This window comes from Pseudorasbora parva, chromosome 16 (genome assembly GCF_024679245.1).
Source record: "Pseudorasbora parva isolate DD20220531a chromosome 16, ASM2467924v1, whole genome shotgun sequence".
Taxonomy (NCBI): Eukaryota; Metazoa; Chordata; class Actinopteri; order Cypriniformes; family Gobionidae; genus Pseudorasbora; species Pseudorasbora parva.
The window spans coordinates 23,046,214-23,059,780 of NC_090187.1; the positions used below are offsets into that span (position 1 = coordinate 23,046,214).

At 39.6% G+C, this 13,567-nt stretch overlaps 1 protein-coding gene across 1 annotated transcript; it reads left to right on the top strand.

Moving 5' to 3' along the window:
• Positions 1 to 3,822: 3,822 nt before the first annotated feature.
• On the top strand, positions 3,823 to 9,778 carry slitrk3a (SLIT and NTRK-like family, member 3a). The gene is made up of 3 exons (XM_067419973.1): positions 3,823 to 4,260; positions 4,581 to 4,655; positions 5,489 to 9,778. Exon 3 carries the CDS (start codon positions 5,538 to 5,540, stop codon positions 8,151 to 8,153), a length of 2,616 nt encoding a protein of 871 aa, XP_067276074.1. The 5' UTR covers positions 3,823 to 4,260; positions 4,581 to 4,655; positions 5,489 to 5,537; the 3' UTR covers positions 8,154 to 9,778.
• The last annotated feature ends 3,789 nt before the right edge of the window (positions 9,779 to 13,567 follow it).

Genomic DNA, 13,567 nt, shown 5'->3' on the forward strand with positions numbered 1-13,567 from the left:
CCCTGAAATTATATTCATATGACATGCTGAAACATATGCCACTGACTGTAACGTTACCTGGGATGAAGACATTTCACACGCGACTCCAGAAGAACTCGAACTCCTCTTGCAGTGTTCAGGTTAACTGTTAGTGCTGCACCGACCCGCGGCGCCACTTTTATGAAGCTATTTGGCCCGCACCGCACCACTGTATATATTTTTACAACCCGCCGCGCACCGCGACCATTAAATAGACATACGGGGTCCGCGGGTTATGAGACGACCCGCGCATCACTAGTTCAGGGCTATCAGGGTTGTCATGTCAACAAATGCACGCGCGATGGCATCCCCTGTTGTAGGATGACAGATCTTACGACCGTAGTTGAGGACAACTATTTTTGTAACGTACTGTTACGTACTGTTGTTACTACTAACGTATTTTTTCCAAACTGTAGGGGGACCCCGAGACCAAAAGTAGCCAAGTGCGGCTTTAATGGCCGCGGGTTGTATAAATGTATACAGTGGTGTGGGGCGGGCTAGGGCGAGCTAAATAATTTCATAAAAGCGGGATCCTTGGGTCGGAAAAAAGCCGACCTGCGCATCACTAGCACGCAAGGAGATGAGAATGACCTTATCTAACTCTTGGGGATGCGGTGAATAAGCTTAAGTCCCCAAAAGTCGGTGTGTTCCTTTAAGGAAAACAAAAACTCTGAAGATGAGAGCTCTGAGGATATTTGAGCATCAAAAAAAACATTGTTATTTTCCAACATCCTACAATTTTAGCAGACCCTGGCTTATCCTGAGACCACAGGTTTGTTTTGTTCCACGTGGTGTTTGATGTTGTTTGTACTGTATTGATCTGTCCATCTATATATATATATCTTCCTTTGTTTACATCAGGACAAATTAATTAATACATGTTTGGAACAACCTGAGGGTGAGTAAATTATAACAAATTTTTCCTTTTTGGGTAAACTATTTCTTTAAAATCAGGTCCAGAAAAGTCTAATAAACACATAAAAATGTATATGTGTAAGAAACATGTCTAAAATATAAAGTTATAAAATAACAGTGATGCATTTTTTTTTCCTTTTTTTTTTTTTTTCTATCCGAGCCAAACAGTAGGTGCATAAAGAAAAATCAATTATCTTCTGATTATTTCAAACACATAATAAAATGAACTTAAATATATAGTTTAGTATATAAATACAATAGAGTCCAAAAGTCTTGAGACCTCTATAGTAAGTCTTTCTGTTTTATAATTTACATTTTTCTTATTTAAAATTATATTATCAGCATAACAGTTTGAGTGAAATGTTGAATTGAATATGTGAATAGATTTCCGAAGGGCCATACTGAGAGGAATGGTGCAGCTGACATAAACAAAACCTGATGATAAAGCCCTGCGACGATTTGAGAATGTTTTCAATTTTCCTGCAATTGTAATCATTTCCAAATTTAAATTTAAAAACATATAAGCAGACTAGTGTGTTGAACTCTTTTATGGCTTTTACGTTCTGCTGCTTCAAGATTATTTTTAATAAAGTGATATAAAAAAAATTAAAAAAAATAATAAAAAAATTAATAAATAAATACTCTCTCTCTCTCTCTTTCTCTCTGTCTCTCTCTCTCTCTCTTTCTCTCTCTCTCTCTCTCTCTCTCTCTCTCTCTCTCTCTCTCTCTCTCTCTATATATATATATATATATATATATATATAAAATTGGTTTTGAAGTTATTTTTTATTTCTGTGTGATACAAAGCTGATTTTTCAGTATCATTCCTCCAGTCTTCAGTGTCACATGATCCTTCAGAAATCATTCTGATATGATAATTAATTTTCAAAGTTGGAAACAGTTCTGCTGCTTAATATTTTTTCATAACCTGTGATACTTTTTATAATACTTTGATGAATAAATATAAAAAATAAATAAATAAATAAAAAATGTTTTAATATTTTAATGGTTTAATGTTTTTTTTCTTTCTTTTTTTGAAATAAATCAATAATTTTATTCAGCAAGGATGTGTTAAGTTGATTTTAAAAAAAATGATAGTAAAGGAGCTTTATATTATTTGAAAATATGTTTTTATTTTTAATAAATTCAGTTCTTTTGAAGCTTTTATTCATCAAATATATTAGGCAGCAGAATGATTTCTGAAGGATCATGTCATAGACTGGATGTCCCGTGACCCTGAAGAATGGAGTAATGATCCTGAAGATTCAGCTTTGCATCACATAATTTTTTTTTTTAAGTTTAATACAATTTTAAGTATAATAAATTGAAAACCAAATATTTTAAATTGTAATAATATATCATAATATTATAATTTTTTTCTGTATTTTTAATCCAATAAATGCAGGCTTGATGTGTGTGTGTGTGTGTGCGTGTGTGTGTGTGTGTGTGTGTGTGTGTGTGTGTGTGTGTGTGTGTGTGTGTGTGTGTGTGTGTGTGTGTGTGTGTGTGTGTGTGTGTGTGTGTGTGCACATAATACACAATAATTCTGAATGATTATGCAATATAACAAATTTATCTAGTAGCTGTACTGAGTAAACAGCAAACCTGAAAGTTGATGCTTTTGTTTTTACAATCCATTTAATATTATTATTTCAAGTTATATATTCAATATTTTATCAAATGGAATGGATTACACAAGCCGATTTCAAGTCATAATCCTGATTAAACAGGAATACACCAATTTTAGTAAAACAGTGAATGTACGTTGAAGGTTATACTTAAATCTCCCAGTTCATGTCGATTAAGTGTTCTTCTTGTGTATTATTTTGTCTGTTTAAAGGATTTGGGGACGCCCTTTTGGGGAAGTTATCTATTCAGAAGGAGAGATGTGAGTGAGAACACTACAGGGGAATGGAACTGAAAAACACAACCAGCAGTTTTGATTAGCATCACAGATTTTATCTGTAATAACCACAAAAGCTCTGTAGGTAACTATAGAGTCAAAAAGCAAATTAAACAAATGTCAGTTGTCTTTGTATATTTCAAAGGACAAACCTTGCCATAAATATAATTTGAGGTAAATTGAGCTATCATGGCTCTTGTATATGCATCTATAAAAATTGATACATGCTTTTGAAATATTCACAGTAAAAGTGCAACAGCTAGGGTTCCCCTGTACACCAAAGTTTGATCGCATATTTGAATCTACAATATACTAATTATATCTTCAGCATAATTTAAAGTGATAATGTTTTTATGCTATTAATAAATTATATTATAGAGTTTTACCCCGGATCTCTCCATCATCTCTACGAAAATTTGCAGAATAAAGGTATCATGTCATCGACACTGCCCACGCGCAGAGCTAGATTGCCCGCTGCAGGCAGAGCGCGGGAAGACAGGGCGCGGGAAGCGCGCGGAGCTTCACACAGGAGGACGCTACGGAAGAATTTACCTCAGCTGCCTTTACTGCAGATGAAGCCCAACTAAATGTATACAGAGTGGGGGAAAACAAACAAAAATAAAAAAAATAAAAAAAAATAACATTTATTGCTAAGTTTTGTTTTGTCATTTGATCTCTGTTAAATATAGGAACCCAGGACACTCATTCCAACGAATGAAGTAACATTACCCAAGGAATGAAAGATGAGAAATTGTGCACAACGGAACTGAATAGACATTCAGAAGCTCAGACGAGTTCACCAATGAAGCTCGGTGATAAATAAGCTGTGTTTTTTTTTTTTTTTTTTTTAAATCTCAGCACAGGAATCGGAGATGAGATCGCCCTTAAACATAACGTTACATCGCTGACGAAGAAAGAGAGAGAGAGAGAGAGAGATTGCAAGAGAGGGAACACACTGATGCGCGCGCGCTCCCGGTGCGGCACTCAGCGCGCTCAACAGCTCGTGCCTCCTCCATCCCAACCCCTCTCCGCCAACGCCGTCTCTCTCTCTCTCTCTCTCTCTCTCTCTCTCTCTCTCTCTCTCTCTCTCTCTCTCTCTCTCTCTCTCTCTCTCTCTCTCCCTGTTCGCTTTTCTTAAAGCTCATTTCCGTGACGATCCGAAGCTTTTCTCCTACACGATGAGAGACGCGAGCAGCGCTGCAGTGGGACAAATCGAACCGAGCCGCTTCAGACGGAACTGAGCTCCAGAACTGAAAGAACCGGCATCACAAAACAAAACCAGAAAAAAAAGGAGATTTAATTCAAACCACGTCTCCATCTTCTCTCTTCTTGGTCTTAGAGAGCGAGCGAGCGAGCGAGAGAGACAGAGGGAAAGCACAGGAAATCTTTAAACTCGCCGTTTCTCGGATGCTCCGTTAAAAAAGGTGAATTTTGCGCGTTTCCGATGTTCACAGACTTTTGGAGATGGGAGAATGATCCACGGCATAATCTCTGTGTTTAATAAATTGATGCATTGATTTGTTTCTGATGTAACTGCGCAGACTGCTTTACAAATCACCCAGCTTTAAATTGTACTTTAGCAAACGAATATTAGTTATGAAAAAAAAAGATAAACATTTAAACATTCGATTTTATTTATTTGTGCGTAACATATGGAGATTTTCAACTGTTTAATTCCAATGCATGTTTTTTTTTTTTCTTTTCTTTTCTTTTCTTTGTTTTTTTTATTTTTTTTTATTTTTAGCTAACCATCGGAGGCAACCTGGGACCACCCGTCTCCAAACCCCGGAGATGTAAAGTTGGACACCGCTAAAACTGAGTAGGTATCCGTTGCGTTTAGGAATGGAAGGACGTTAGAATTGATCGCTAAAGCCAGGACACCAGAGAAGGGTGGGAGGAAAATACAAAGTGCGCTATTCATGGAAAAATTGCAGTCTCTTCTGGATGGAAAACAAGGATCTTTCGAGAGCTGTTGGTTGTTGTTTTTTCCCCCCCATTTCGAAAGCCAAGAGATCCGCAGAGTGTGGCACACTCAGCAGCATTTGGCTCTGAGTTTCTCCACTGATCTGCTGATAACATCTGCGCTAATTAAGTGCGTTCAGACTGTGGAAAGCAAATAACCTCCGTTACGCATTAAAGGTCTAATTGGCGTTTTGGCGACAGTCTTAGGATGCACCTGTCACTGTTTTGTGAGATGTTAAGTGGATGCAGTGCTTGATTTCATTTAAGCATGCCTTTATTTGTATTTCATGTTTTTATTGATCTAATTGCGCTTTGCGTGAACGTGGAAAAGGCTGATTATTCAGAAGTAACAAAAGTATGTTTCCCGTTCTGCACTGTTTGTATATGTGTGACAGATCTAGAGAGACTCGAAACAGACTGTTTAAATGTTTAAGTGCATTAAACAGTTTAGATTCGTGCAGTGCTTGAAAACATTACTGGTGAATATGCCCTTGAGTCCTGTTTTTGGGTGTAGTGTAAGCTATCATCGAATGTCAAGTCCAAACCGTGATAATGCATGATCTGTATCGTAAACATGCAATGATGTGGATTTTTTTATTGTGCGAAACGCTCAAAGCATTGCTGCTGTCACTTGCTGTCTGAGCCTTCTCGTCTCACACGCTCTCTCTTTTTTCCCCTGTATTATTGCAGTGCTGTGAAGTGGCTCTCAGCCTTAACTTCATCAGGACTCGGCGGAAGGATGCTGTGGTTTACCCTGCTAAGCACAATAGCTTTAGGATGGACTACGCCGATCCCTCTGTTGGATGAGTCGGAAGAAATAGATGAGCCTTGCTTTGACCCTTGCTACTGTGAAGTCAGGGAGGGTATTTTCCACGTCCACTGCGACAGCAAAGGATTTACAAATGTCAGCCAGATCTCCCAGACGTGGACAAGACCCTTTATACTCAATCTGCAGAGAAACTCCATGCGCAAGCTGTATTTTAACAGCTTTTTGCATCTCAACAATGCCGTGTCACTCAATCTGGGGAATAACGCGCTGCAGGACATACATGTGGGCGCGTTCAATGGCCTGAGCATCTTGAAAAAGCTATTTTTGCATGAAAACAAACTGGAGGTGTTCAGGAATGACACTTTTATGGGGATGGAGAGCCTCGAGTATCTTCAGGCGGATTACAACGTCATCAAGAGAATAGAGAGTGGGGCGTTTCGGAACCTGCACAAACTCAGAGTACTTATTTTGAACGATAATTTGATACCCGTGCTACCCGATTTATTATTCAGGTCCGTATCGCTCACGCACCTTGACTTACGTGGCAACCGCTTAAAAATTCTACCCTATAAAGGGACTTTGGAATACATCGGTCGCAGCTTGATGGAGATTCAGCTGGAGGAGAATCCATGGAACTGTGTGTGTGACATTGTGCAGCTCAAAACCTGGCTGGAGCGCATACCCTATACAGCTTTGGTGGGCGATATTACGTGCGAATACCCTTTTCATTTACATGGTAAGGACCTTCGTGAGATAAAGAGAAGTGAACTTTGTCCTTTGCTCTCTGAAGCCGAGCTGGAGGCCAAACATGGCATTCCCAGATTACCATTTAATAACGATAATGTCTGGCCCACCAAGCCTTCGTCTATGTTGTCATCCTTTCATAACACAGCCTCCTCAGTAGAGTACAGAGAGAGACACGTAAAGCCGACTAAACGGACCAGACCCACAAAAACACCACCCACTCCTCGTAGCATTTACCCAGGGCTGAATCAACCTCCAATCGCTGCCTATCAGACCAGACCCCCTATACCAATCATTTGCCCGACAGGGTGCATGTGCAATTTACACATCAATGACTTGGGGCTCACCGTCAATTGTAAAGAGAAAGGCTTCCACAACATTTCTGAGCTGCTGCCACGGCCACTCAATGCCAAGAAACTCTATTTAAGTGGGAATTTGATTCAGAAAATTTACAGGTCGGACTTTTGGAACTTCTCTAGCTTGGATTTATTGCACTTGGGTAACAATCGGATATCATATGTTCAAGAAGGTGCGTTTATGAACCTACCTAATTTAAAAAGTTTATATTTGAACGGCAACGACATTGAGAGGCTCGCTCCAGGCATGTTCCGTGGTCTGCAGGCGCTTAGTTACCTGTACTTTGAGTACAATGTCATTCGAGAGATCCAACCGGCTGCCTTCAGCCTCATGCCAAACTTGCAGTTGGTTTTTCTCAACGACAACCTCTTGCGCACCCTGCCTGTGGATGCTTTTGCCGGCACCTCTCTGGCTAGACTCAACCTGCGCAACAACTACTTTCTGTACCTTCCCGTGAGCGGAGTACTGGAGCATCTCCACTCCATTGTTAAAATCGACCTTCAGCAGAATCCTTGGGACTGCTCTTGTGACATCATCCCACTCAAGCAATGGATCGAGAAGCTCAGCTCCGTCATTGTCGTTGGGGAAGTGATCTGCAAGACCCCAGACTTTGCCCTTGGCAAGGATCTGCGCACCCTGGAGGCCGAGGTCATCTGCCCCGAGTTGAAATTCACCGCTTCTTCTCCAGTTCTACCCAATGACATGACGGCCACCAGCGGCTCTGAATTGGGGCAGGCGCCGGTAACGGGAGCTGTCCCGCTCTCTGTGCTGATTCTCAGCTTGCTGATTCTCTTCATCTCGTCTGTGTTCGTGGCCGCCGGTCTCTTCGCATTCATCCTGCGGAGGCGAAAGAAACTTCCCTTCAGGAAGCGTCAGGAGGTGGACCTAACGGGCATTCAGATGCAGTGCAAGATCTTTGAAGAAAGACAGACTGCCTCGCCTGAGAAGCCACCCGGTCACGTCTACGACTACATCCCCCATCCCGTTACTCAAATGTGTAACAATCCCATTTACAAACCACGAGAAGGAGAGATTGAGGGCGAGCAGTTTGCAGAAACCAAGGAAAATAACAGTAATTATCGAACTCTTCTGGAGAAAGAGAAGGAATGGACGTTGGCGGTGTCCAATTCCCAGCTTAACACCATTGTCACCATCAATCAGTCCGGTGACATGGCAGGCTTTCACGAGAACGGAGTGCTTTGTCCTACCGTGATTGACAGCCAGAGGCCGACCCCTACGGTCGGTTTTGTAGACTGCCTGTACGGCACCGTTCCCAAATTAAAGGACATGCACGTTGCACATGCACACCCCCCCGGAATGCAATACCCTGATTTACAGCAAGACGCCAGATTAAAAGAAACATTACTTTTCACTGCGGGGAAAGGATTCCCTGAACAAACCCAAAGTGAATACCTCGAGTTAAGGGCGAAACTCCAAACCAAGCCGGATTACCTCGAAGTCTTAGAGAAATCGTATAGATTCTGATTGAATTGAAAAAAAGGAGTAAAACTCACTTTCACAAACCCACGCCCAGCCCCTCACGCCCAAAAAGAATACGTATCAACAACAAAAAAAGAAGCATGGCAAAATTATATGTTTCACACACGTACACATACACACTCACACACACATTTCCTCCAAGTCGCTTTTGGAGGAAAGGCCATACTCAGATTTTTCAATGAAGTGCCTTTTTTTCAGAGTAGCCAGCAATGTTACCACCCATTATTTTTGTACGGAACAGATTTGTTGTTGAACCTCTGGAGCGCCTGGCACAGTTTGTAGAATATTTGCAGTTTGCTGCATGCATTCAACTGCAGATGGAGGTTATTGATCAAAAACTTCACCTGCTATAGAGATACAGCGACGTATTACCCCGTTGAGTGGTCTATTTAATTTTCTATACAGCAAAAGACAGAGTTCTATCTCAAGGACGCACCCGAGGATCAATATTTGTGAATATATAATGACACTTCAAGATTTTATGGAGTTCGACGCACTTTCTTAAGAAAAATGCTTCTGGATACTATCACTAACAGCTTTTTAGGAAGCACTTTTAATGTTTTCTCTCTCTCACAAAGATTTGACAAAGTTAAAAATGTGCATATATTTATTCTGTAATTTCAGTGAAAGATTTAATTGTAAAGGTAATGTTAAATCAATGTATAGTGATTATGCGTCTGGTATAGCCTTCTTAATAAAAATACAAAGTCTTAAATCAAATAAAAAGGGTACCAATGCATACTGTTTGTGAGAAATAGACTTGACATATTGGTATGGCGCTTCAAATGACAAATTATAAAATGCACATTAACCTGTCAAGGTCTCATTGCTGCTAGAAGAGTCAGGTTGTGACAGTCTGATGGTCCTGCCTGTATGCATGTGTCACCGATGGGTTTGGACAAGAAAAGGAGACCTTGGATTAGATTTGAGTCTTTCTGTAAGGTATGTTTTTATACCTGTCCACTGCTTACAAAATTACACAACATTTGAGATGAATATTTAATGCAATGTCACTTTTACATGTGTCCACAAGAGAGAGATAGAGAGACATGCTCGCATCATGTCTGTGGATGGACAAAATTGATGTTTGATTATTTGAGGAACGCCACTTATTTTTTCAGGTATGATATACAACTTCATGAAACGTGACATTTGTTTAGAAACTCTGCTTGTGTGTGTGTGTTTTGGGGGTATTTCATATTTTCTGTTGATGCATCACTCAAGTGACTAGAATACTAGAAAGTGATCTATCCGACAGAAACTGATTTTCTACTCCCCTTTGACAACAAAGTGGCTATTTTTTAAAAACCAAATATTTTATGTCTGTCTGCCAGTGCCGGTTACCTTGAAGTTCTATCCAAAAAACATTTAATACAAACACTGAAAGACGGTTCATCTACTTTTAAGTGTGTTTTTTTTTCTTCCTGAGGCTGTCAAGGATGCAGAACAGCATTTCTTTATTTGTTCCTATTACTCAGTTGACTAGTGTAGCTTCTGTTTCCTCTGTTCAATACCCACCAATATTTTTTTTTTAAATATATTTTGTCCCTACATTCACCATTTACCCAGACTGTTTTGTCAATATTTCAATAAATTTTGCTTGGTCCATATTTAACATCACTCCCTTTTGTGGAAATCTGTTTCGCATCGATAATATGTTCAAAAAGAGTAAATTTCTGCTGTAAATGATTGTTAGCGTGGTGCTATTTTTCAGTGTCTTTACTGGACTTGTTTCTTCTGTGCGTTCTTTTCAGTTCTGTAGAACGTGAGGTGTGTCTGTTGCAAGTGAATGTGTCACTTATAGCTTGTGCGGTGTTCACTAAAGATGTGTTCAGGTACAGTAATGTTCATAGGGACAGTGTCACCTTGCTGTGGATTACGTCTAGGTTGTCCTTGTCTTTGCATTTCAATGTAATGATCTTTATTTTTTGCTAAAGGGTAGAGAAGCTAATGATGCATGATGGTGGTGTCAAAAGAGTTCTTTTTTGAATGAATGATGTTCCTAAGAGTCGACCTGGGTGAAATATGTAATTAGAACAGCCATTCTTGTCTTAGCTACAATTAATTATTGCCTTCCTTTCTGACTGTATATATATAACTCTAAAAAAAGAAAGGATATCACCTCAAAATAGTCTCTAGGGAAGTCCGGACCATTTTATGACCTTATAGTGTCACTATCCAGATCAAATTTGCTGTTTGCTACTTTTGTCCCCGTCTTTCGCTGAAAAAGGTAGTGTTATAGTTTTTTGTTTTGTTTTTTCATGCCATGTTATGGACCTTCATTGCATTTAACTATTCCTCTACTTGCATATGTGTATATTTGTAGTTTCTTCCCCCCCACGTCTTGCATTTTAAAACATTCCTCTGCGGTCAGACTTTCCTTGTTAGATTTGTGCCTGGTAAATGATCATTTGCTTGGCTAGGGTTTATGTAATCTATACTTGACTTATGTCAACACATCGTAGCTCATTTGTAGTATCGAGCGATATCCTACATCAATGTCATTGTTTTGTTCGTGGCTCGGTCCTGACGAACCATCGACATGGCTGCCTTCTCTGCCGTCTCTGGCTCGCTTGTTTGTTGCTGTGGGGTTTTTTTGTGATTCATTCTGGGAGATGGAGCACCGAATCTGAATTTCATTTGCTTTTTCCTCCTCTTGATGGTTTGTTCTTGGGCTTTTCAAAGGGCTTAATTAGCTCAAAATTATCAAAACCCAAGGAGGTGGACTGAGGGGGAAAATTAAAAAGGAAACGGGGGAGGAATAAAGAGTTGAATTTAAACAGGCCAAGCATGTAGAACCAGATAGTATCAGATCTTCTGGAATGTACCCAAAATTGAAAATATATTTGTGGGCGTGCAGTTGAATGAAGATCAATATGCAATATGCAAGCATTTCAGGGTTAGTATTACAATGTATGACATATTTCACAATGACAGTGACTCCAGAAAATTTCTGGACGCTTAAGTCACAGACATTAAAACAGTCTGAGAAACAAAATATTAAAAGCAAGTTGCATCTCGGCTTTTATTTCACCAATTTTTACTTTTCTTCATAACTCCTTCTTCATAATTGCTCAATGTCTTTTATTTAGCTGTCAGTTCACCCTAAGTTGTAGTCACATTACCAACTGCATGAACGTTACATTGATAACAAACACGTGTCAACATTGTCCACATTATCTGTTGTTTTAAAACCTTAAAAACTTGTTTTGTGATTTATTTTCCTATTTTTCTTATTTTTAACTAAAGTTCACCCAAAAATTTTAATTTGTAATTACTCACCCGTAACCTTGGTTCATCTTCAGAACACAAATGAAGATATATTTGATGAAATCCGAGAGCTTTCTGACCCCTCCATAGACAGCTATTTAATTAACTCTTTCAAGGCCCAGAAAGTCAGTAAAGACACTGTTAAAATATTCCACGTTACTTCAACCATAATGTATGAAGCGACAAGAATACCTTTTGTGCACAAAATAACCCCAAAATAATACATTTATCCAACAATCTCTTCTCGCCTGTGCCAGTCTCCTACGCTGTTGACGTAGTAAACACAGTGCAGCTCTTTCGAAGCGCTTCGGCAGAACGCCGGCTTACCATTGGCCGCAGCTGTCCATGAGCACCATGACACATGCGTGTGAAGCTGACGCAGGAGCCGGCCAATGGTGAGCCGTAGAACTCGGAAGTGCTGCACTGTTTACATTACGTTAACAGCGTAGGAGACCGGCACAGACGAGAAGTGATGGTTGAATAAAGTCGTAATTTTGTTCGTTTTTTGTACACACAAAAAAAGTATTCTCGTCAGTTCATAACATTAAGGTTGAACCACTGGAGTCACAGACTATTTTAACAAAGTCTTTAACTTTCTGGGCTTTGTCTATCAAGGGGCCAGAGAGACCTCCGATTCCCGCAAAACTAGTTTATTTTTATATTCCGAAGATGATCGAAGGAGTTACGGCTTTGGACCGACATGACATTGAGTAATTAATGACAGTATTTTTAGATTTTTGGGTGAACCGACCCTTTAAAGCTACTCTGTGCGATATTTTCCCCCATCTAGCAGTAAAAAGGTATATGACCATCCAGTGAATATTAGTTTCTGTTCCTGTCAATTTTGATTTTGTTTTAACTCCTACGGTGGCCGATTTAGTCCAAGATTAACATGGCTTCAAGTTCGACCTCGTTCATGACTGCCATAGAGTGTTAAAACGCGAAAGGCAAAGCTTGAATTTACGGGTATGTCCCTCTTTGGCTAATGTATTTTAAAGATGGGGGGGCAACATGGCGACCAGCATTCGAACCCCTCACCCGTATGTATTTTCAATGGCAAATTATAAACTTACGAGAATACTTTATTACTTGAAAGAAGTAAATATACATTAATGAGCACATATATTTTTGAAAGAACTAAGTGTTTTTAGCTAAGAATAAACAAAAAAAGTTACAGTGTAGCTTTAAAGTGTGTGTTCTGGCTTAGTAGCTTTAAAGTGTGTGTTCTGCCAAATAAATGGTATTTTCATTGATATTTAGTTTTGAGATATTTTACAGTGGGGTCACTGTATATCTATGTATATTCCTGTGTGAGTAACATGGATTCTTTTCATTAGTGTAGTATTTGCTAGCATTTTGAGAGATGTTGTCAGAGTGAAGATGGCTTCAGAGCCGGAGGGAATAGAGAATGTCTAATGACTCGTGGTGGTGCTGAAGGTTGCTGTCCAAGGTGCTGAAATCAATTTGTATGCGAAGGGAATAGAAATTAACTCCAGCTCTTACCCTATCCTTCGAAACTGTACTGTTAAAACCTGCTAAAATTCATTATGTGAAGTCTTGCATTTCCCATTACAAAACAGCATTTATATTCGTCTGAAATATGAACTGAGGGCGTAAATGTTTCAAATCCCATTATACACAGTATTAATAATGCACATTACTTCAGTGCAAAGTTAATTACAGAAATACAGTGTCATTTACGGTATATGAAAACCGTGTTTGTTTAATGACAATGGATTCAATTACCCATTTTTTTTTTCCTGTGCAGAGGTGCAATAAGTCAGAGCTGATAGGCATCAAGCCTCCCCATGTGAGCAGCCGTTCACATGTCATGTCTATGCATGTGTGAGTTTAGTGTAAAAGGAGATAGAGGGAGAGAAAGTAGGAGGGAGGCAGTGAATTGAATGCTTGTGGAAAAAGTCTCTCCCTGAATTTCGTTGCAATTTCAAGTATTGTGTTAGACAGCATTGTGTTCGGGCTGATATTTAGGTGTGAGCAGACAGCAGTTTTCTTTTCTTCTTTTGTCTCATGGTTTTCTTTGCAGCTCGTTCATGTAGGACAAAGAATGAGAGCAGATAGATAAATGGAGAGAAGTGGGGGGTGTCATCTGCGCGTATCTGCAGCGGCGG

Coding starts and splice junctions, on each gene's coding strand:
- slitrk3a (XM_067419973.1), top strand. CDS start 5,538: ATGCTGTGGTTTACCCTGCTAAGCACAATAGCTTTAGGATGGACTACG.